At 45.5% G+C, this 20,643-nt stretch overlaps 1 protein-coding gene across 4 annotated transcripts in view; it reads left to right on the plus strand.

Annotated features, from left to right (window-relative positions):
* PRKCE (protein kinase C epsilon) overlaps window positions 1-20,643 on the plus strand; it is a 513,799-nt gene that overhangs the window by 347,333 nt on the left and 145,823 nt on the right. For all 4 annotated transcript variants that reach the window (XM_032652450.1, XM_032652451.1, XM_032652452.1 and 1 more), the window contains 4 exons: window positions 313-455; window positions 2,831-2,927; window positions 5,772-5,971; window positions 8,729-8,902. In XM_032652450.1, the coding sequence (XP_032508341.1) occupies window positions 313-455; window positions 2,831-2,927; window positions 5,772-5,971; window positions 8,729-8,902 (614 nt within the window). The remainder of the gene's footprint in view (window positions 1-312; window positions 456-2,830; window positions 2,928-5,771; window positions 5,972-8,728; window positions 8,903-20,643) is intronic.

Consider the following 20,643-nt stretch of genomic DNA (forward strand, 5'->3'; position numbering starts at 1 on the left):
GGGTTCAGCATCCAATTGAACTTTCTTCAGAGAAACCAGTTAAGTTCTATGGTCAGTGTTCTGCTCTCTGAAAGGAAATTTCAATGTGATTTTTATTTATCCATAAGCTGGTTATCTCCATATGGTGGTTTGATGGATGACTTTAGTTCTGTGTGAGGGCATGATGGGTGATCTTTCATTTTTCTTGTTTTGTCCTTCTCCGCTTTTCAAATTCTAACAAATGAACATGTGTTCCTTTTACAACCAGCACAAAATAAGGTAATGTTTTAGGCTGTGACCATTTGGAAGCCTCTCCTCTGTGCTTCCTTACAGTCTGCAAGATGAACGTTCACCGGCGCTGCGAGACCAACGTGGCTCCCAACTGTGGCGTGGACGCCAGGGGCATTGCCAAAGTGCTGGCTGACCTGGGCGTCACTCCAGACAAAATCACCAACAGTGGCCAGAGGAGGAAAAAGGTAACTGGCTCTTCGGTGGTGTTTCTGGAGCCCTTTGTGAGCCAGCATCTCTGTGTTGGCTTCCCGAGAGTCACTTGGAGTGAAGTTCTGAGACTGCTGGGTTTGAGACACTGGACTTGAAGCAGCACGTGCTTCAAGAAAAAAGAAAAGGTCGGGCAGGTAACATGAAAGTCTCCTTCGGTTCCAGAGGTGGGGAAAAGCTAAGCAAGTCTCAAGTGTGCTGTTTCTTAGGGGAACGTCAGCTTCAGGATGAGGACTCTGGAATTCCCTCCAGAAAAGACTCGACTCTAGACAGGGAAATAGACTTATCTGCCTCCAGGACTGGCATGAAAGCAATGTCAGTGCTCAGACTTTGCCTCTGGTATCACTTTAATGAGGATAAATGGATGAAGAGCTGGAACCACATTCTTTTGTTAGTGCCGGCACTCGGCTGCCCGAGGAATATTGTTATGTCCCGCGACGTGAAACATCTGGGCCTGTCTTTGGAGACCAAAGCCCTGTCTCTATCCATGTAACATTCTGAATGTCAGTAGGAAGAGATCCATTTGCTAAAATGTTATTTTGGTAAGTCAGGGCCCACAGATGTAAATAGAGCTAAAGGTATCCATAGCATTTTGTTTGAAGGCCCTTCTTAGCCTTGGATCCTAGCCTAGAAAATGTAAGAATTCTCTGAAAGACTTAAGTTATGAGAAAATTGGAACCATGTTAACTGGGCAAGAAATCCTGGTGGGGGTGGGTGGCCCTTGTTGCCCGGTATTTTTTTTTTTTTTTTTTTTTTTTTTTTACTAGAAAACAAGCCTGACTCTGGGCGCCTCTACAACTTGACTCCTAAATGTCCCTGAATTTTCGCTTGAAATACCTTCTGAAGGGCATTCTAGAAGCTGCCCACGCCTTTTCCCTGCTGCCTCTCAGAGGAGCCTTTTCCCTGAAATGGGAAGGTTTGGGTTGTTTCCATCTTCTTAAACTTCTTCCTTACCTTTCCAATAAACAAAGCAGTTTTTTAAGGATTGGAGGAAAAAAAATATTCTCTTCTCTGGTTAACTGTGAGATTTTGTGCTTCTGGTGGCTCTTCTCAGCTCTGTCAGTCCCCCTGGTGGAAACAGGACTTCAGTTATTGACCCGAGACATTGGAGTTGCAAGCAGAATGTCAGCACCCAGAATGCTGGGGCTCCACCGAGGAGGCGGGTTAGACGAAGAGCCTGTGATGACGGTGTTGAACACACACATTTATGAGCTCTACAGAGAGCCCTGTTCAGGGGACGTGATTTTGTTTCTTGCTAGAAGTAAACTGAGGCAGAATCCTTATTGTCATGAAACATTTCAGAGAAAACTCAGTACCTGCCCCCTCCCCTGTATCTACATGGGCCATAATGGCAGTAGCCAGGCATTGTCTGTCTGTCTTGGATTTGGGAGATCCTGGAGGTAAGAAGCCAACATGCAGAAATTCAGGAAGGAACAAAGTCAAAGACTAAAGGACTTCAGTCCTGATATTTTTATTGCTTTGATGCTTCTAATGCAAAAGCTGGAAAAAGTCAAGTGAACCAAATAGTAGCTCAAGTTAGTACGAGAGGATGGGAGACAAGTGCTCTTGGCTAGAAGCTTCAAGGGCTTCTTTGCAGGAGCATCAGGCTTGCTAGAGCGTTGGTTCCCTTAACATTGCCCCTTGCAAGTAGTCCGTCATCCAGAAAGAATGTGTGTGCACAGCAGGTAGATCAAGAGTAAAAGGGAGCAGAAGGGCTTGCAATCTCTGAGTCTAAACCTCTGACTTAAATGGGAACTTAAAGTGGATATGCCAGCATCTATGCCGGGAAACAGACTTCACTGGGGGTGTCCTGCTAAAATTTGCCAACTGCCGACAGATACCCATACACCTGAAGACGTTTATTGAGCTTCTGTTGAGTGTATCGCTCTCTGCAATCACCAGGGGCTGTACAAATACTAGATAGGGTCTGACTTTCAGAGAACCTACAGTCTACCTGAGTAGCGAGCCCCAAACTAAATGAAGCTGAACAAAGTAATGAATAAATGGCAAGCAGCTGTTAGAGGCAAGTGTCAGGTTGCACTGGATGAGGTAACTTGCGTTTCTTGGGTAGGCAAGGAGGTTTCATGGAAGGGGTAAGGTTGGGCTTCGCTTGGAAAGGTCAGCTGTATTTGGATAGAATAAAAATCAAGCAGACTGACATCTCTTGTTTTCTTCCCTTTAGCTGGCAAATGAAACCTTGAGTCTCTGCCTTCAAACTGTCAATTCAGCAACTGCTCCCGTGCGCCAGGGACTCCTAGGGCCCTGGCATCGCTTCTTGATGCTTTTGACCTCAGGGAGACTCCCCACGCCCCCTTCTCATCCCTCTCTCCCCTCGTTCTCTCCCCCTCTCTAGCTCATTGCTGGTGCCGAGTCCCCGCAGCCTGCCTCTGGAAGCTCCCCGTCTGAGGAAGATCGATCCAAGTCGGCCCCCACCTCCCCTTGTGACCAAGGTGAGACTCTCAGATTTGCTCCTTTACCTCTGAGCTCTGTCCTTGGAAGGACGAGGGAGCCCGAGGCCTCTTCATCCAAGCATGGCCTTGTGAGCAGAAGCAGCTGGCAGCCCTGGAGGGTCTCCAGGTGACCTTTCCCAGCTGACTCCTTAGCTGTGCTTGCCCTCTACAAGGCCTTCTTGAGGGTGAGGCACTAAATGGCTGTGCCAGCCTGAAATGCCCCCCAGGCAGGGTGAGAGAGAGCGAGCTGGGGTGCTGTGGTTCTTTTTTTTTTCTTTTGCCTCTCCCTGGTTCCACGTTCAGGAGAGGGAGAAGCCCTTCTCTTACCCCGCTGCCCAGCGTCTGCTCCCAGGCCCGTCAGCACTGCTCAGTTGAGTCTCACTTCCTTCCTCCCTGACTCTCATCACGGTACCCGAAACCTGACAACAGGGCAGGAGTCGGGGGGATGGGGGGGGGGAGGGCATCTACCACGTGGGTGGGTGGGGATAGGAAGGTGAGGCTGGCGAAGAGCCTGAGAGAAGCAGTGGGGAGGAAGCCAGCTCTAGGACTGACTCCCCTCTAGAGCTCAGCTCGGGAGGTTTCCTTCCCCGTCAGAATGTGCTGAAGGTCATCAGAGGTTTCTGAATTCTACAGGCATCCAGGGATGCCGAGGCTGAGGAGGCACTTACACGTTTAAGACCTTCCCCTCTGGTGACCAGAACCAGATCTCACTGGGAAGGGATTTTTGCATCGGCAGAACATTCACCATCATTAATGAATCATAACAGTAGTGCCTTGATGTTCTGTAGCCCCTTTTATTTCGTCTTCCTTATCCTAATTTTATGCTCACGCCGACTCTCTTGTCCATGCTCCCTTACTGTCCCCAGGTTACAGGGTGGGAAGTGGAAGGCAGAGAGTTGAAAGGGTTTGTCCAAAGGTCAGGAACTAAGTCAGTGGTAAGGGTGAGACTGCACCCCTCCTGGCATAGGGGCCCCATTCTCAGAATCCATGCCATCAAACCCTCCCTGGGGGTCATCACTGTGACCCAGCCCTTGGAGTGACCCTAGCCCTTACCTAGGAGTAAATAAAACAGCTGCAAGGGGGTATGCCAGTCCTGAGGCCACAGAATAATTGGTCTGAGTGCCTCTTCGTGCTGCTCTGGTTTACTTTCTGCATCTTTATACTCTGCTTCATTTCAAAAGAGGTTTGACCCATCTGTTAGTAAGCTGACGGTACTCTGGGGCCTCCAAGCAAGCAGGTACTATCCCGGCCCAGTGTGGGTATTTTCATGTTTCCCTTTTTTTAATGCTGAGAGCTCCTTTGAGAGCTTCTAGGAGACAGGGTCATATGGTAAAGAGACCCCAAGTAAGGGATGAGGTGCCCGGGTTTCTAGGCCTGGTCCCTGCCCAGAGTGCTGTCCAGCCTTGGCAGGACACCGTGCCCCTCGGGACTTCTCTTTGGCCCCAGTCAGTGCAAGTACGGCATTCCCCAGCAGTGTTGTGAGCACAAAGGGACGTGAAAACCCTCTTAGCAAGACATGGCATTATTGCAGAGCAGAAATAAGGCACTATTCCTCTTCCCTCTGTTGTAAGAACACATAGAAAGACATTTTCTTCAAGTTTTGATATCCCCAAGCATCCAAGTTCTGTCTTCCAAAATCCATTTATTAATTTGCCTTGGAAGTTAGGCTGAGAAGCTCTGTGCTGAGACCAAAAGTTATACTTAGTTAAGAGTAAGAGATAGAAAACTGCAGAATTGGCATGGGCATATCTGTAGACTCGGAAGCTGTCTTCACCCCTCCCCTCTACCCTGCCCCGACACATCTCAGAGTAGTCAAACTCCAGATCCAAGGAAGATCTCCAGGTTCCTGGAGTGAGCTCTCATGGGCCTCAGTCCTTCTGAAAAGAAGCCAAAGTTGTCTTTACGTCAAGCAGCACGGGGTCACTAATGCGTGATTCTGGTTCCCAAGGGTCAGTAGTTTGTGTTCCCTTCCTGTGATCCCAGTTATTCACGAGCATCTTTTAAAACTGGGTTATGCTTAAGATGCCCATTTCTACACAGAGGGGTGTACGTCTTGGTGAATATATAGCTAACAGTAAAGCTTCCTCAAATAGAAAAGGTCAAAGGATCATCCAGCCTTATCATCCCCAGGTAATTCAGGTCACATACTCTGGAGGGGCACAAGGCTGTGTCGTAGTTGTGAAATTGTACTGAGGAATCCCTGTCCCGTCCTAGGTAAATCTGCAGCATGTCACTCTTGGGAAGCAGTTCTTTTGGTAATGATAAGCCCATTGCTCATTTTGTTAAATAACCTTGTGTAAGATGGGTTTTTAGAATAAACCCAGCAACAAGGCCAAATAAAGTCCCTTAGAAGGCAAAGGCTTCTTAGTCCCAGCTATTGAAATAATTACCTCACCAACAATTACTGTAACAATGGTTCTCCATTAGTCATTGTTCTAATTTTCAAAGGAAACTGGAAGGGTACCTGTTGCCTTGGGGACTCTGCGAGGTTCCAGAGAAGGCCAGGATTCCTCCATTACACCTAGAATAATGGAGTAAATAGGCTACTGGCTGAAGGGGGCTTTCGGAGAGGTGGCCTGGTCCCAGAGTAAGAGTAAGATCTGAAGGAGTTGGTTGGCGGGGACGGCCTCCTCTTTGCATGCCTAGGCCTTGCTCTACGTTAGGTGCCAAGGAAAGTGTGCAGAGCAAATGAAGCCACGTAAAGGGATGCCCCACTGGGTCTGCTGCTGTGAAGAACCAGAGGAGGGTTGAGAGCTCGTGGGGGTAAATTCTGAGTATTAAATCCTAATGGGAAGGGCTCGTGAGGTATGCGCTAATGCAGTATCTTGTCACCCTTGGCCCTAGAAATAAAAGAACTTGAAAACAACATCCGGAAGGCCTTGTCATTTGACAACCGAGGGGAGGAGCACAGGGCAGCAGCATCCACCGACGGCCAGCTGGCGAGCCCGGGCGAGAATGGTGAAGTCCGGCAAGGCCAGGCCAAGCGCTTGGGCCTGGATGAGTTCAACTTCATCAAGGTGTTGGGCAAAGGCAGCTTCGGCAAGGTCTGTGGCATGCAGGGGCAGGGCTGCTGGTTTGGTCCAAGATTAAGTGATGAGCATTTCAGCCTAGTCTGACTATGTTTTCCTTCCTTGTTGAGTGCAGATGGCCTGAGGCCAAGCAGACGGGAGCCAGGGTTCTCCTGCTAACTAACTAGCTGTGGGAGTTCAGTGTAGTCATTCCACCTCTCTGGGATTTAGTTTTTCTCGTTTGTCAAATGGGGACAGGAATCAAGTGAGAGAGTGGGGGAGAAAGCACCTGGAACGGTTTAAATTGCACTACGTGTGCTTGGCATCCCATTATCGATAATAGTAACGATAGCTTTCTTGCCTTCAGAGATCCGTCTGAAATTCTGACTTTAATTCATCATGAAGACTTTGGAAATGAATTCTAGAATCTCTGCCCTCAGTGAACTTGGGGCTCAAAGGAAATCTTAGCATGTATTACTTTGGAAATATAATGTTCTTCAACTGACTTTTCTGCCACTGACTAAATGTCTTGTGTGTCCTCTGCACCTGGCAAGAGATTGAGCACAACTGTCTCGTGTCTTGGATGAGGGGCCACTGCCCTCGGTTCCATTCTCCCTATCCCGCTCACCCCGAGCCCGACACAGCGATGTGGGGCGTGGGTGCAGAGTGTGTCCGCTAAAGTATTTGCAGTGATCAGCCAGCATTCTGAAGGTGGGGTGAGATGGAAAAATAATCCCGTTTATTTTAGAAAGAAGATGGAAGGGCAGAGAGCCTAGGAAGCTGGTTAACACTTCAGTTCAGACCCCTGATTATTCCTGCTCTTCCCAAAGCCATGCCTGGGGGTCGATGGGAGTCATCTTTCTAGGACTTCCCAGAGCAGAGCGCCGGTGCTCAGGGGCCCAGGTGCCTGGCTCTGGGAGCTCCCAGGGGTCCCATGCCCTCACGCGTCCTGGACTTTTGCAGGCTGAGCTGCAGACCTGCTCTACTTCTCTCTGAAGGGAGTGGCTCTCTGGAACCCCCAGGCTATGAGCCCCGGTTCTTAACCCATCTCACCTGCCCCATCTCATCCTGAGATCGCAGTGGCAGGAAAGGAACTGGGATTGGCTTAAATGGCAAAAGATGAAGCAATCACATTCTTTGGAGACTGGTTAAATAAGAAACAGACCCCAGTCCTCTGAGGAGGCATAACTCTGGGATGTGAGCAGGACCTGGTTTAACTTTGAGCAAGATTCAAGGGGAAGAAAGCGGGCTCAGAGTTTCCAGGTTTTCATAGGGTATACGCAGGATGGAAACTGTGATGACTCTGGAGCATTTAGGTTGCTTCCTCAGAGAAATTGCAGCCAAAGTTTGAGCCAGTTTTAAAGAGTTTGTATTATACGTGGGCGACAGAGGTCTTCAGGGTAACATCCTGAACACCGTCGTGAAGCCTCTGAGTTACTGTTCTTTAGCTCTACTAGAATACTGTACTTAGGAGTTATTCAGTGGGAGAAAGTCTTGTCACATGTATAGGGAAATGAGTGCAAAAATATCAAATGATAGGAAAACTTTAAGAAAATAGAACTGCTAATTTGCTCTCTAGAGAAGGAATCACATTCCCAGCTTTAAAGCTATAGAGGAAACCATAAAGGTAAACAAGGACAGATTCGACTACATAAGATAGGGGACCCTGTTCAATAGAAAAAGATAACAGAAAATCATAAAACAGTCTTAGAAAAACATTTGCAAAAAGTAAAGTGGGGGCTTCCCTGGTGGCGCAGTGGTTGGGAGTCCCCTGCCGATGCAGGGGACACGGGTTTGTGTCCCGGTCTGGGAAGATCCCACATGCCATGGAGCGGCTGGGCTCGTGAGCCATGGCCGCTGAGCCTGCGCGTCCGGAGCCTGTGCTCCGCAACGGGAGAGGCCACAACAGTGAGAGGCCTGCATACCGCAAAAAAAAAAAAAAAAAAAAAAAGTAAAGTGGTGGGAACTTTATATACCAAGCTCATACAGATGTGTAAGAAAATAGATAACTAGAGGGAGGAAATTGACAAATAATTCACACAAAACGTAAATATAATTAGACAACAAATATTTTTAGTTTCATTACCAGTTAAAACAGCATTGAGGTAACATTTCACACCCACGACATGAGCAAAAATGTTTTTTAAGTGAAAGCACCCACTGTTGGTAAATTTGCATGGAACTAAAGCACTTCTACATTGCTAGCGACAGATTATATTGTACATCCTCTTTGAAAGTCAGTTAGGAAATGTGCAAAATATTTAACTCTATAATCCACTTCTAAGGCTTTCCATCTTAAAACTGTGATATAAAAGAAAGAAAAAATTATATGTATAAAAATGCTTGATGCAGTTTATATAGTAATAATTAGATGTAACTCAAGTGTCTAATATGAGGTAAATGGTTAACCTGTTACTGATATACTTGAATTGAGTACCAGCAACCATGATATGGTGGAGACCATGTAGAGAAATGCTTATGAAATAATGTTCAGTTAAAAAACAATCTATTTGCTGTACTCTAATTGCAAGTATGACAAATTACATGAGCATACGAGTAATTATTTAATAAATGTGCGTTGAACTTTTCTTTGCCTGGACACTGTTAGAGATTAAAAATAAATAAATTGTAGTAGCTGTATTAGGATGGGTAGTCTTTACATTTTAAATACTATTATGCTATTTAAAATTAAAGAAAAAAAAGGAGTTAGTTTTTAAAGCATTTGATGTTGTCTTGGGTTTCTTTTGATTCCCTACAAGTATAGACTTACGGGGTGGTTTTGGTTGATTACAGGTCATGTTGGCGGAGCTCAAAGGCAAAGATGAAGTATATGCTGTGAAGGTCCTGAAGAAGGATGTCATCCTTCAGGATGATGACGTAGACTGCACAATGACAGAGAAGAGGATTTTGGCCCTGGCGCGGAAACACCCGTACCTAACCCAACTCTACTGCTGCTTCCAGACCAAGGTATGTTTTAGAAGAAGCTGGTGGACCTCCATCTTGGGGTTGTGCCGTAGGACACTATGGTATCTTGACTGTCAGATAAAAAAAATCAGTCATAGATCCCGTATATTCTTTTCTCAAAGACCTTGTAAAGTGGAATGGATTTTACCCTTGAAAAGATCAAGGTATATTTGAACAGTATTCTCTTTTTTAAGGGCAAGGGATTTTCCATTCAAGGTTGTGCTTGTGAAGGGATGAGAGGGCGATAGAAGTCTTTGCAAATGTAGCTGGACAAAGCCGAATGACTAACCCCGGTGTTTGCTCCTTGGAGAAAACAACAGGCGTGGTTAGTCCTTTCTCAGCTCCTACCTTTCTGTCACTAGGCAAATCCCTTAAGTTCTTTATGGCCTTCGGATCAAATGAAAAAAGAGTAAAGGCCACCCGAACCACATCTAACCTGTGTAATGTCATATGAGGTAAAGGATGTGAACAAGTGCTTAAAATGCCATCGTGGGGAATTCCCCGGCAGTCCAGTGGTTAGACTTCGACGCTTTCACTGCCGGCCTGGGGTTCGATCTCTGGTCTGGGACCTAAGATCCCATCCCGCAAGAGATGTGGCATGCCAAAAAAAAAAAACGGTTGCCATCGTGAACCACAAATATAAGGTAGCATTTTAAAACTACCAAGTAGGTGCCTGGGGACCAGAAGGTGGCAGTAAAGAAATGAAAATAATCTGTAAGTACATTATGGAGTCTGACCGATGAGTATCCTTAACTCATTTGTTACTTATTCTTAGTAAAGAAGAGAAATGCCAACATTCGTCATGAAGCTCTTTTATTACCCCATTTCGGGGAATAAAATGAGTGAAAGTCTTTCAGGATGCCTTAAGGATTTGTAGCCCTTAGCTCCTTGAGGAGGCAAAGGCAGCCTCACCTGAAACGCTTACCCGTATCCATCTGGAGCCCAGACAGTGACGGGTGCCACCTTGGACAGATGATTCCTTGCTCCTTGGCATACTCTCACCACCGTGTCGTTGCGAATGCCAGTCTTTCCACTTGGAATTCAGCATTTGGTCATTTGGCCAATTTTTATTTTATTATATTTTACTGAATCCTTTCCATGTGCCCAGTGTCGTGCCAGGTGCTGGAGAGGTCGTGGTAAGCAAGGCCCAGTCCCCGACCTCAGGGAATTTACAGTCTCTTTGGTACACTGTTTCCCAAAGGGTATTTCTCTGAACCTTCCTCACTTGAGAAACTTTTCAGAATAAAAGGCACGAAGTGAGAGAGTAGCATGGACATATATACACTACCAAATGTAAAATAGATAGCTAGTGGGAAGCAGCTGCATCGCACAGGGAGATCAGCTCTGTGCTTTGTGTCCACCTAGAGGGGTGGGATAGGGAGGGTGGGAGGGAGGGAGATGCAAGAGGGAGAGGATATGGAGATATATGTATACGTATAGCTGATTCACTTTGTTATACAGCAGAAACTAACACAACATTGTAAAGCAATTATACTCCAATACAGATGTTAAAAAAAAAAAAAAGAATGAAAGACTCTGTGGCCCATAGTTTGGGACACTGCAGTCTTGACCTCTCTTAGAGTGTCTCAACATACATTTGCTTGTCAGAGTTGCTGAGGAGAACTGCAATGGAAAAATATATATATTACCTTTACTTAATCTACTGTTTCCCAATGATGTGATCCCAAGCTTTACCTCACTGTCACTACCCATTCCAAACACTGATCAAATGAAATTTTTCCTAACCCTCTGAAATCGCTGGAGAATATGAAATATCTCCTGAAAAATCTGGAAATCCCTTTTCTGAACAAGTATAGGACATAACATGCATCCAGAACAAGGATAGCTAGTGTGTATTGCCTGATATTTGTGGGTCCGTGCGTGCGTGTGTGTGTGTGTGTACACGCGCAGAATCCAGTGTGACGATAGAGGGTCAGTCACGACGTCAACTTTCCTCTTTTCTCCACATGAGCGTGATCCTGGATTAATGAGAAATGTGTCCTATATCTCTTTATCTGCCATGGTACCTGTCAGAGGGCCTCACAACCGGTAGGTTGTCACTCTCAGAATTGGAGGGTTGGAAGATTTTTTTTAAATTCTCTCTTCTAATCTTCTTTTTGCACCAGTGAGAAAATCAGATTTCAGAGAAGTAAGTCTTTTGCCCACAGATACTTGGTATTGGCCAGGTTGAACTTACCGTCTCATCGCTGCGACTCCCAGTCCAGTGGGGACTTGCTCTGACATCACGTTGTATCCCCTCTGTGGGGAGACTCCCCTCTTCCCCTGCGTCTAGCAGCTGTGCCATCTCTTTCACCCTCTGAGCTGGTTTCCTAGGCAGGCATCCACACGAGCTTGCTTTCTTTGGACGTGTTGCCAAGAGGTCTGACATCCCAGGAGGGGTCCAGTCCAGTTGTAGGGACCCTGTGAACCCCCTGTACGTGGTGGACCTAGAGAGCCAGAGCGGAGGCTCTGCTTCCCTGCCCTCTTGGTGAATGAGTGAGGGAGCAGGAACGATGTCTTCAGTGTCAGCAGTGTTCTCTTCTGTGCGGTTAGCATTGGCTGAGGGTCTTCACTGTATGGCTGCTCTTGGAGCACGAGGTGGCATCGTACGACACCATGAGTTTCCTTTACGGCAGAACAGTGACCAAACTGACATGGAGATCGGTGTCTGGGTGGTAGAGGGTGAGGTTGGGGAGAGAGGGGACTCTCCTCTGAAGTTCAGAGATTTGCTAACTCTTTTCTCAGGCCAGTGTCAGGTAGCGACAGTTACAGGAGCAAGTCCCAGACTACCGTTGCTCAGTAGAACATGGCACATCTCACTTTACGTGACAGATGTATGCTCATCTAATTTTTCTAAAGCAAATCATATTTTAACCTCGCCGAAGGACCTCTGCTTACTAGAAAGGAATCTTATGAGGAATCATAACCCCCCAGCTTAACCGTCAGAAAATGTGGCTTTTCCTATGGCAACCAGTCATCATGTTTTTAAAAAGGAGCTGTTGTTCACCTGACTCTGAGGTAGGTGCTGGGTATGGAGTTATCAGCAAAAAGGAAGGCGATTCTCAAGTGGAGGAGTTTACTCAATAAGGGATGGGGCTTAAAAGTTTTTTCACAGCAAAGGAAAACATAAACAAGGCTAAAAGACAACCCTCAGAATGGGAGAAAAATATTTGCAAATGAAGCAACTGACAAAGGATTAATCTCCAAAATTTACAAGCAGCTCATGCAGCTCAATATCAAAAACAACCCAATCCAAAAATGGGCAGAAGACCTAACTAGACATTTCTCCAAAGAAGATATACAGATGGCCAACACACACATGAAAGGATGCTCAACATCACTAGTCAGTAGAGAAATGCAAATCAAAATTACAATGTGTATCATCTCACACCAGTCAGAATGGCCATCATCAAAAAATCTACGAACAATAAATGCTGGAGAAGGTGTGGAGAAAAGAGAACCTTTTTGCAGTGTTGGTGGGAATGTAAATTGATACAGCCACTATGGAGAACAGTATGGAGGTTCCTTAAGAAACCAGAAATAGAACTACCATATGACCCCGCAATCCCACTACTGGGCATATACCTTGAGAAAACCGTAGTTCCAAAAGTGTCATATACCACAGTGTTCACTGCAGCTCTATTTACAATAGCCAGGACATGGAAGCAACCTAAGTGTCCATCGACAGATGAATGGATAAAGAAGATGTGGCACATATATACAATGGAATATTACTCAGTCATAAAAAGAAACAAAAGTATTTGTAGTGAGGTGGATGGACCTAGAGTCTGTCATACAGAGTGAAGTAAGTCAGAAAGAGAAAAACAAATACCATATGCTAACACATATATATGGAATCTAAAAAAAAAAAGTGGTTCTGAAAAACCTAGGGGCAGGACATGAAAAAAGATGCAGACATAGAGAATGGACTTGAGGACACGGGGAGGGAGAAGGGTAAGCTGGGACGAAGTGAGAGAGTGGCATGGACATATATACACTACCAAATGTAAAACTGATAGCTAGTGGGAAGCAGCCGCATAACACAGGGAGATCAGCTCGGTGCTTTGTGACCACCTAGAGGGGTGGGATAGGGAGGGTGGGAGGGAGATGCAAGAGGGAGGAGATATGGGGATGTATGTATATGTATAGCTGATTCACTTTGTTATACAGCAGAAACTAACACCATTGTAAAGTAATTATACTACAATAAAGATGTTAAAAAAAAAAAAAGAAAAGAAACTACTAGTCGAATTTTGATGTAAAATAAATAAGGGATGGGGTGGGGAGTTATACTAACTTCCATAACAAACAGCTTTGAGACGGTATGTTCTGGGTGGAGGTGTTCGAGCTGGGAGGACTCAGAGGAGGGGATGAGCTTTAGTCTGGAGGTGGGGAAAGAGCTCAGTCTAGGCTCTGCAGAGTGGGGAGGACTGGGACAGGACTTGGGTGAGAATGGGAGCCGAGTTCAGTGGCCATCGTTCAGTCCAGCTTTAGTTTCACTTTTCCTGAAAAGGGCAGTGTTTCTTAGCCACCGTTAGCCTGGTTTTGACTAAGACTCTAATACATGATTAAGGAACACAAGACCTGCTTGCAATCCTATTAAGATTTCTTTCATTCTTGTTTGATTATGACACAGAGAGCAGCAATAATGTTAAGTCGGGTTTGATTATTTTTAGATGGGCCTTTATTGTTTGGTATGTAGAGGAAACAGCCCCTACGAAAGCATTCCTTTGAGAAGTTCCTGAGGGATCGCACATGGCTTCAGGGCACGCGCTACGCAGATTGCCTGACAGGACTTGGAAGTGTGTGAGGTCCCACGTCTGGTATGGTGACCAATGGCAATGATTGTGTAAGCCTACTGGCGCCAATCGTGACATCAGGTCATGAGTTAGGTCTGGTCACCACAGCCCACTGAATGACCGAGTTACAGTTAAAGAAGGATGTGGCCTTTTCTGTGCCAAGCCCACCTGCCCTTGGCTTCTGCACCCTGATCGTTCTCCATGGGATTTAGAAGGAAAAAAAGCAAATGAAATGGCTCCAGAGCTTGTGAGAAAAGGCAGAAAGCCCCCCAAATTAAGCCAGTAACTTCAATTTCAATCAGATTCACACCAGTATGTTTGACTTGAGTTCCCACTATGCTGTGTGCTCTTTGGAATGCTGGAATCACCTGAAACAACGGGAGAAATCTACAAAACTATATTTGACTAAATAGTAAACATATGGTATGAAAAGGGGGGGCGAAAGGACCTCCCACTCCAGCGGAGATGAAGTAGTCTCATTTCTCTCAGGCCCTCCCTCTTACAACAAAAAAAAGCCCTGGGCATAATTCTTATTTTATAAAGACATTATGCTCATCAAGACTGACATAGCCATAAAGAATTATAGACATTGTACTATCTGTTGATATGGATGAGAAACTAAAACTTTCATATTTTAAACTGATTTTTTAATGGATAATGTTAACAGCACATTTAATATTTTCATACACAAAATAATTTTTTCTTGGTTAAAAAAAGGTATGGCCTGTAATTAATTCAATGAATATACAAGTATTTATTGGGCATCTGTTATATGCTAGACACTGCTAGGTTCTGGGGCTACAAAGCCCAGAACATTCTGAACGCATGGAGATTGCTGTTTAGTGGGGAGACAGACATGCAATGAGTGATATTCTACAGCATTGTAACTCTTCTAGTGGAGCCCTGTAGGTGATTCATTTGAAGCTCTGCAGAAGGCAGTTGGGAAGGCTTCCTGGAAGAGGTGGCACCTAACTTGGACCTTGAAGCGCGGGCAGCATTTGGAAAAGGATAAAGGCAAAGAGATGCTGATGAAGCCTAGAACTCATCTCCAACTCTCACTTTCATTGTTATTTTTCCAACACTGGAACTCCCAGCTCAGTCTGTGTCCTGCTTCTTCCAAGGAAATGTCAAGGGCTAAACAACCACAGGGAAGGAGAAGAAGAAAGGGGAGGGTATTTGGAAAATAAAGAGGGAGCTTCCTGCGTCTGCAAGATCAGATGTTGAGTGGTAGAGAGGGGAGATAATACTGGGAGGCTGCTTCTTTGGGCTCTAAAAGTTATGGGCTGCTCAACATCAGGGCTTAGGGGGAGGCGTGATTTCAGGAATTGCCTCTTCTGGCTTCCCACTCATCCACGGAAGGCTGGGGATGGGAGAGCCACTGAGTGGTACGTTTGTTTTTGCTTTTGTTTTTCTAGTTATAAGAAATAAAATTCTCAGGCATTTTGAGCCGCTGCATGTGATCCCCATTGTGAAATCATCCCTTCCAACTAAACCTGACTTCAATAAATTCATCCGTGATTTTTCCTCTTTAAAAATATGAGTCTCTACCTAATTGTCCTCATCCCCCACTCTTTGGCATTTCCTGCCAGGCCTGGGAAGACAGCTCCTGGAGGGCTTGGTCAGTGTGAGTCGCTAAGAAGGAAACAGAGGGTGAACTAGAGAATCTCCCTTGGCCAACCTCCCTCACTGCCCTGGGGGAAATGCAGGATGGAAAAATCCTTAAAAAGCAACCGGAGACATTTTTCAAATGAGTTTTAATAAGCTGTGTGAGCAGGGGGTGAAAACTGCTGGGAAAAGAGTGTTGACTATGCAGGGGGAAAACTGAGGTTTCAAGGAACTTGGACATTCTTGTGACTGTCAGTTCTGAAGAGCAGCAAACACGAAAGCCAAAAACAGAGTAAAAATTAGGGCACTGGTAGTTTGTTTTTTTTAAAAGAGGTGACTGTGTCAGATTTAATCTAAAAAAGCTGAGAATGAAGTATGGGTCTCTTTTGTACTAGAGCACACCATCTGAGGCAGCCTGGTGTCTGAGGGGTTGGAGGGGCTTTCATTGGATTTGACGAGCATAGACTGAGACGTTCAACACCGTGAGATGGTATATGGGTCAGGCAGCCACCTGGGAATCGATATGCTTGCTAGTAAAAGAGATAGCCTCCGTAGTTTCTAACAGATTTCAGTGAAATGAGATCTATGGTAGAGGGTACAGGCTTACCGTTGGCAGAAGCCATTGTCAACGTGATGAGACTCCAGCAGACTCTATCTCCTTACTGCCAAAGACCATCCTGCCCTAGAGCAAGCCGGTCAACAGAGCCACTGCTTTTAATCAGCCAAGAAGACATCTTCAGCAAGGGCCTGCAGCGTGCAAATCACCGCGAGGCTTTACAAGACTTTTAGAATAGGACCTCTGTCAAAGTGGTGGTTATAATCACTGTTCACTTGAGGAGGATGGGCTGAGGCCAGTGGAGGGCTGGTGGGGATTGGGGGGCGGGATGCGGGTGGTAGGGAGAGAGAGAAGAAGAGTGTGTATGTGGTGGGGAGGGGCGTGTCTGTGTGCAGACCTACCAGGGGTGCCCAACCCAGTTGGAGAGAGGAGATCATGGTTTTCATAAGAAAGCAAGGCTTCACAGAGGTGGAGGGCCAGGTCTAGAAGCCTAATAGGATGCATTCTGCATGATGAAAGGAAAAGTTACAGAGTGATTACTGCTCACGTGCCCCCTGGGGCAGAGAGGTGTGGGGGGGGGGGGGGCGGCTCTTAATCTAAGGTGCTGCTGCCCCAGGCAACTTCTTTGCCTCCAAGGAAACCTTGCATTTGAATAGGACAGTTACTTTTACAAATGCCTTCATTTCATTTAGATCAGCCTTCCCACACGTTCCTAAAGATGTCTCTGTGAGACAAGGTCACTCCCTTCTGTGGATGAGAAAACCGGGGCCCAGAGAGGTCTTAACAGCTTGTCTGTAGTGGAACCCAGGTTGGAAGCAAGGTGTGCTGAAGACCTTTGCTGTTCACAGGATGCTATTCTGTGTCCAACACCTCCCTCTTGCCCAAGTTCTCTACTTCACATATTCCTACCCCCAGCCCCCGTCTCCCCAGTCCCCATTTGCTGTCACACACATGAGAAAGGTTCTGAGTGACAGCTCTGTTTTACCTGGATTCAGTGAGATTGGAATTTAAAAAAAATTAATGCCCCTTAAGCTGGTGAGAGTAGCAAGATCTTTCACCCTGTTTCTCGAAGCTTTTCTGTTTTCTGAAAGTGCAAGAGAGGAGAGAGGAGAAAGGGGGCATGGGCATAGGGATTATATCCAAAATGGGCTGGAGCAGGACGAGGCCCTCACACCTGTCCATTCAGCCACTGTTTATTGACCATCTGCTATGTACCCAGTGTACCATGCCGTGGGCATCATGGGACGCCATGTTACCTGACAGCAATTTAATGGTGAACTCATTGCTTTGTTCTCCTTCAGAAACTGTTGGCCTTGGCCTTTAAAAGATAATAATAATATATTTTTTTATCACAAAGAATATTTGTTAATTGTAGAAAATTTGGAAAATTCAGAAAAGGACAAAAAGAATTATTCTAATGAGTACTACTAACATTTTGATGTGTATATTTCCAGTTTAAAAATATGTATCTGTTTATACATATATATTTTAAAAATTGATATCATACTTTCAACTGTTTCACCAAAGATATCTCATAGCTATTTCTGTTGTCACTAAGTATTCTTTAACCAAATGATTTCTAAGGTTCACAGTATCCAAGGGCCTCCTGTAGAGAAACCCTGAGTTTGGGGGTTGCGGGTCTCTAGTAAATGTTTGGCTTCCCATGGAGCTGATGTTAGCAGTAAGTGAACCAGAAAGTACTGCCCGGTGTTGCGCAAAGATACCATTTGCCTCTGTGCGGCAGAATGGCCTCTTTTTGTTTTTGTTTCTCTCTTTCTGTAACATAAACTTGAGTACAGCTTGTAAATACTCTGACATTGGCATCTTGTAGAACAAGATTTCAATTCCTTTGACATCCTATACATGTATATATGTTTGTTTAGTAGATGTTTTTTCAGCAGTGTGGAGTATATTTACCTGTCCTCCTAAATGATTTGCTTATTCCGGTAAGCTGTAGTTTCTGAATTAGGTTTGGTGGCGGTGCCTCAGGAATTGCTGTGTCTGTGTACACACACACACACACACACACATCTGGACAAACAGACCCTGTGTGTGTGCTATGAAGAGAGGACTTCCACACTCCTCTTTCTAGCCACCCAGAGCAGTGCCACCTTCAGCCGCTTCTCGTGTTAGTATTCCAAGTAAGATGTCATTTGAAGAAAGGATTTTACTTTGGGGAAAAAAGTTTAAAGCCACTGCAACTTCCGCTGACAGTTTGGAGTAAGTCTTGATGGTTTTAACCTACCTATGTATAATCGGATATATATACGCAGGATGTCATTTCTTGAAGGTTTACATTATAAATGTTCTTCTGTTATTAAAATGGGCACATTCCTGAGACTTAGGTAGAGATAGAATTTTGGAAGCAGATTCAAAACTTAACATTTCTCCTATTCTCTGTGAGTGCTGTCTCTAGTTCGGTTGGCTCATTAATAGAAACCACTTTGGCTCTCTGAGAAAGGTTTTCCACCATAGAGAGAGTAAGGTGGAGAGAATGTAGCTGGGTTATAACATTACTCTGATGACAAGCAAGTTGATCATGAGAATCTGCTCTGTACCAGAACCTTATTAGGTGCCGCTGGGAGATAGAACTGGGACTCGTATGTGCAAGAGCAGATGATAGAGCATACATAAAACAGTAACTTAGAATAAAGGTGGTATGTGATAAAGAGGAAGGAAAGACTTATTGAGCACCTGTTAAGCGGCGAGCCTGGTGCAAGGACCAATTTCTTTCATCTTTCCCGAATCCCATGGTGTATAGGTATTGTCCTTTCTCTGGGCAGAGGAAGAAGCTGAGACTAGGGGAGGCTTTACAACTTGGCCAGGGTCACACAGATAGTTGAGTGGTGGGATTCAGATCAACCATCCCCACCCTCGCCTCCTATGGGAGAGAAGGACCACTGTGAATGAGGAAGGTGTGCTGGGTGGGGGAGTTTGGGGGGATGATGTCACTGGAGGAGAGGGGGAGGAGCAGGGCACAACAAGTCTGAGGGAGGGAGGAGCTTGACCCCCAAATTTAGGGGGAGTGATGACATGTTGTACCAGAAAAGCAGGCTTACATTGGGAAGGCATGAGAAAGACCACTTTGTAAGGAGAGTCTGGCTAAGCCGTGGAGTTCTTAAAATTTCAGACAAGAAGGAGTTTGGACTTATCCTGGAAGTAACAGATTCCTTGAAGGTGTTACAGGAAGTGATGACTTAGGAAGCATAGCGTGGCAGCTCTGTGTGGTTTGGATTAAAGGGGAAAATAAAAAGCCGAGCTGTCTGTGTGGAGGGTATTTCGGTGGCCCGCAAGTCTGGAGGTTGTGGGGAAGAACTTCTGAAGGAAGAACTGCCATAGGCCGTTCTGTTTCCCCTCTGCATCTGGGAAGGCGGGCCTGCGCGAGAAGGAAGTGGAGCCCTGCATTTAATACTCCGCAAAGTATCAATCGTACAACCCCGAACTGATTAGAAACAAGAACTTAGGTTGCGGCCAGTTGGGTTAAGTGACCTGCACACTTCCACGGTGTCATTTGCCCACAGTCAATGGGCGCATAATGATCAAATTTAAATTAAAAGTTCCAGCTTGAAATCTAAAACCAGAGGTCCAAGTTATCTAACCTGTTCACGGAACAAAGCCAGTTTCCTCATTGGTTAACCTCAGACCTCCCATCTCCCCCCAGTGCCATCTGTTCGATTTCAGGATTTACCTTGTTTTTTATCGTGTCTATTTTTAGATCCTAGCTGAATTTGATAGTGGACTGGTGGTGTTTTCTACCTGGGGCGTTTTGTAGAAAAGCTTCTACCCAGTCTATTGAGATTAGTCAGCTTAAGCAATGGGCTTACCTCACATAACCTGAACATTTTCTTCCAATGGTCTCAGATACTTCAGATAACTCTGCTGGCCCTTGGTTCTTCGGCTTTGAAGATTTTGCCAAGGGGCGGGTGTGTCCCATTTGCCTACTTGTGTTCATATGTGCCCTCTTCATTGGTAAGGAGCACGGGATCCGGGAAAGAGGGCACCGTGAGGCAGGAAACTCTGGTTCTAGCTCTGGCTTCTGCCACGGATGCTTGGCTGAGACATTTCCCTGTGCATTGATTTCCTCACTCATGATAAAAGATGAGGGAGGACACAGAGGGGGGAGTTAGACGACATGATCTATAAGATTCCTAAATCTGATTCTAAGTATCTGTGAAAATGCAGCATTGGGACTCTACGTGGGACCATTACAGACTGACTTGTTGCCGATGCGTGAGTGAGGAAAGAACAGTGATAAAATCACACGAAAAGGGCTCCTGTTTAGTGTTCATTTTTCAAAGCTCAATTCGGAGAATGATCCCACCCCGAGCAATGCCTTTATGTTCACGAGACTGTCATTCTACATTACGGTTCCAAATTCAAACACACTTTGAATGACTGATGGTCATGCATCAGGAGGCCTACCGGGAGGTATTGTAGTTGTCTTACTAAAGCAGAGCACAGCCTCTAGCACACAGCAGGCACAATAAATTTTAGCTTCTGTCTTATCTAGTTAGCAGTTTCAGTATATGCTTTATATAAATACTCCACCCCCGCCCCCAAGCCGGACTGAGAGCTTTGCCATGTGTCTGTTAGCCTATAGGGATGACCTTTTCCGACCAGCTGGCCAAACATTCATGAAACAAAATTGAGAAACCATTGTTGGTAAATTTGAACCCCCAGGTACACTAGCTTCATAAAGAGAAAATATATATCACCTAACCCCTAACCCGAGCCCAGATGTCCTTAACTACAGCTATGGCCCAACCCCTTAACCTGTCTCGTCA

This window comes from Phocoena sinus, chromosome 13 (assembly GCF_008692025.1).
Source record: "Phocoena sinus isolate mPhoSin1 chromosome 13, mPhoSin1.pri, whole genome shotgun sequence".
Taxonomy (NCBI): Eukaryota; Metazoa; Chordata; class Mammalia; order Artiodactyla; family Phocoenidae; genus Phocoena; species Phocoena sinus.